The sequence below is a fragment of the Epargyreus clarus genome, unplaced genomic scaffold (genome assembly GCF_041222505.1).
Source record: "Epargyreus clarus isolate Ecla_fem2 unplaced genomic scaffold, WU_Ecla_fem_2.2 ptg000013l, whole genome shotgun sequence".
Lineage (NCBI taxonomy): Eukaryota > Metazoa > Arthropoda > Insecta > Lepidoptera > Hesperiidae > Epargyreus > Epargyreus clarus.
In genome coordinates, this window is record NW_027332221.1 from 3,361,847 (window position 1) to 3,365,534 (window position 3,688).

The following is a 3,688-nucleotide window of genomic DNA, read 5'->3' on the forward strand; positions in this document are numbered from 1 at the left end:
TTATGAAGGTTACTTCTGTAATCCAGCCAATCTCTTAATAGGCAATTAGGCAATTCTTCATCCCAATCAATGCCTGAGAGCCACAGTCGTTGGATGAACACCTTAGCTGTTATTATTACAGGTGCAATCCAACTAAGAGGATCGTAAAGGCGTGCGATATCAGAGATCACCCTTCGCTTGGTTACGGGTGTCTCCAGTGGAGGGAGATGGACAGCATACTGGAATTCGTCTGAACTTCTGTTCCACTTCAATCCTAAAATTTTCAAAGACGCATTTATTTCAAAATGAAGAGTTTCGTCATCTTTCGATTCGGAGGATTGTAATTGACTAAATTACAATCCTGAGAGTTCACGAAGTTCCAGAAGATCGTTGCTATTGCTCTACCACTTCTGAAGCTGGAAACCTCCTCGACCGAGCATCTCATTCATTTGATGATAAATCTGTTCACCTTCCGCCACAGATTCACAACCTGAGAGAAAATCATCAACGTAAAAGTCCTTTAAAACTCGTTCTGACACTAAAGGGAAATCTTTTCCTTCATCATATGCTACCTGTTGAAGAGTGCGAACTGCAAGGTAAGGAGCTGAGGACGTACCAAATGTGACACGTAATAACCTCAAATGTAGCAATTCATTATCTGGACTTTTGCGCCATAAGATACTCGCCATAAGAATCCACATGTTCGTCGGACACTTTTATTTGACTATACATCTTCACGATGTCAGCAACTAAACATATTGGATGGCAACGCCAACGCATGATGGTATGACGTAAATCGGGTTGTAAGGTAGGGCCTACCATCAAATCATCATTCAACGAAACTCCATTGCATCCCGAACAAGAAGCGTCGAAGACGACCCTGACCTTAGTGGTACTCTTATCTTCGCGTACCACGGCGTGAAGCGGTAGATATACCGCAATCTTCTCAATTTCCGACTGGGGAACAATCTCAGCATGTCCCAGTTGAAGATACTCTTGAATGACAGACTTGTACTGCATTCCCAGTTCAGGATTTTTCATAAACTTCTCCAGTATGTGGAAACGTTTTCGAGCTATCTCCTCTGATCTACCATATTGACTGTGCGGCTCTTCAGATTTGAAGGGCAGCTTGACAATGTATCTTCCGGTAGCATCACGTATAGTTGAGCTAGAGTAGAAGTCTTCGCATCTCTGCTCTTCTTCTGTCAGTATGACCTGATGTCGGGTTGAAGACTCGTCGGATTCTAACTCCCAAAACTTTCGCAAAAGCTCGTCGACATTTGTACGTGCGACTACGCTGCAACATACTGGTACTGTTATCGTTTTGCTGACTTCGCCTGATAAAATCCACCCAAGCTTAGTTTTCTGCGCAATAGGTGTACCAGGCGGACCTTTAACTAAACCTTCCTGAAGAATCTCGCCCACTACACGCGTACTCAACAGTAAGTCAATCTTCCCAGGAGTATTGAACGATGGGTCAGCTAATTCTAAGGATGCAAACGATGATGGTAAAACCTGAATAATCTTCCTTTCAGGACGAAGTGATGCGAGTCTTCTCAACACATAAGCACTGACGGGTAAAACAAAATTGGGATCTAGGCGTGATTGTATTTTAAAACTTACTATCCATCTAGAGGGCATTGTAGCACCTTCATCATCGCCTAGTCGAATAATGTCAGTGTGAGCTGATGTTTTCTTCAGGCCGAGCAACTGAACCGCGGACTCTGTAATAAAAGAGACCAGAGAGCCCTGATCCATCAGGGCCCTTAAAACAATAGGTGATCCAGTCTTTGACTCGACGTCGACCAAGGCTGTGGCTAACAGTCCATGGTTGTGAACATCTGCGTAACAACATACACCAGCGGTGGGCTCAATTTGGTTGGATGATGCGGCTACTGGTGCAACAAATTTATTTGTATTAATTGTTGCAGCAGTAGTGATAGATTTAGGGTGAAGTAGTGTGTGATGCCTTTTCTTACATAAATGGCATCTAGTGGCTTGGCGGCAAGAATAAACATTGTGAGTTTTAGTCAAGCAATTAAAACATATTTTATTAACTCGAGCGAACTCACGACGAGAGTCAGTGTCCTTTTTTGCAAAGTCCTTGCAATGGCATAACTTATGGTCACCGGAACATAACATACATATTTGAGAAGCTACATGGAACGACTTTGTATTATATCGGTTGACATTAGGCTTTTCCGGCTTACTATCTAAGTATTCTAACGATCTAAACCTAGATTCTAAAAAATCTTTGAAATCAATTTAGCTAGTTCGTCGCCTGCGCTAATCTGTGACTCCCATAGCTTACGAGATTCAAAATCTAGTTTGGCACTTATAATAACCAAGAGTTAAGATTAATATCAAGTGTGCGCAAGCCATGAAGACAATCCACAGTAGTATCTAAGAGATTTTTTATTGCTAATGAAGATTCTTTGGAAATTGTCGGTTGATTAAAAAGACGTTTTAACATACAATTAGACAAAAACCGTTTATTATTATAACGCTTTGTTAAAATTGACCAACATTCTTTATAATTCGAAGCAGTTACTGGAGTGTGGCGTAGCAGTTGTTCTGCTTCCCCTGATAAATGGCTCTTTAAATAATGTAACTTCTGAACGTCATCTAATGCATCATTTTTATCAATAAGTGACAGAAACAAATCACGGAACGTCGTCCATTCTGTGTATTGTCCTGAAAATGTTGGCAAAGAAATTTTTGGTAACTTTACATTACTATTATTTGCTTTAACCTGTTTACCTTCACTACTAACAGACGTGCTACCACGCATGCACTCCTTTAACTCAGTCTTATACATAAAATAAAATTCCTCTGTTTGGTCATACATTTCCTTCGTAAAATATGAATTATTTAAATCGTCATCAGTAGCTACTTCTATAATATTTTTATGGATTTTAATGAAATCTTTCCAGCGGTCTTCAAGTGATTCTAATCGCGTTTCCAGATAGACTTGAGTAAGCCTATCCTTTGGTGATTTTTTTAAATTAATTCTCGCTTTCTCAATTAACTTTTTGTTCTCAAACTGGACCTTCAGGAAAGACTCCATAATTTATTTTAAATTTAAATATTGTATTTTCGTTGAATTGAAACAATTACAAATCTTAAACTAAAAACAGCACAGCACACACATATTAAGGAAAGAAAATTACAAGATTTTACAAGTGTTTTTAAAATTAATTTAAAGAAAATAGAAAATTGGACATGGATTCCACGTCTGAACAATTTTAATGAAAATATTCTAAGTCCAATTTCTACCTAAAAAATTACAAGTCTTTAGTAAGGACACACACAATAAAATGACTACTGACCGAAAAGATAAAGTTGAAAATTGTTTGAGCACAGCACAAATTATTCAAAGTCAACTCACGCTGTTGCCAAGTAACCACCTTTGTTGTTTACTCCACTTGATATTCCATTTAAGGCTTCATCCGATTCCACATCTTATTGCGTCTGCTTCCTTGATAGACAGTAGACACCACCTCCAAGTGGCACCCTCTGCCAGAACAATCCGTCGACTCCTTGTGCGGAGTGACGCGCGGCAGCACCTTCGGCGGTCGCTGCTGGGGTGAGGCTGCAACTCGTGAGGTTTCTGTGCCTTAACAAAAATTGGACCCGGACATACAACGTTGGATTTTTTTTCTGTAGTTATCAAACGGATAGTGCTATTGAATACATGATACTCATAAAC

The 3,688-nt window shown here is 39.7% G+C and overlaps 1 protein-coding gene across 1 annotated transcript; it reads right to left on the bottom strand.

Moving 5' to 3' along the window:
* Positions 1–633: 633 nt before the first annotated feature.
* On the bottom strand, positions 634–1,737 carry LOC140746713 (uncharacterized). The gene has a single exon (XM_073078809.1). It carries the CDS (start codon positions 1,735–1,737, stop codon positions 634–636), a length of 1,104 nt encoding a protein of 367 aa, XP_072934910.1.
* Between the last annotated feature and the right edge of the window lie 1,951 nt (positions 1,738–3,688).

What these genes read in the sequence shown, in the direction of transcription:
- LOC140746713 (XM_073078809.1), bottom strand. Translation starts at nt 1,737, where the DNA reads ATGGATCAGGGCTCTCTGGTCTCTTTTATTACAGAGTCCGCGGTTCAG.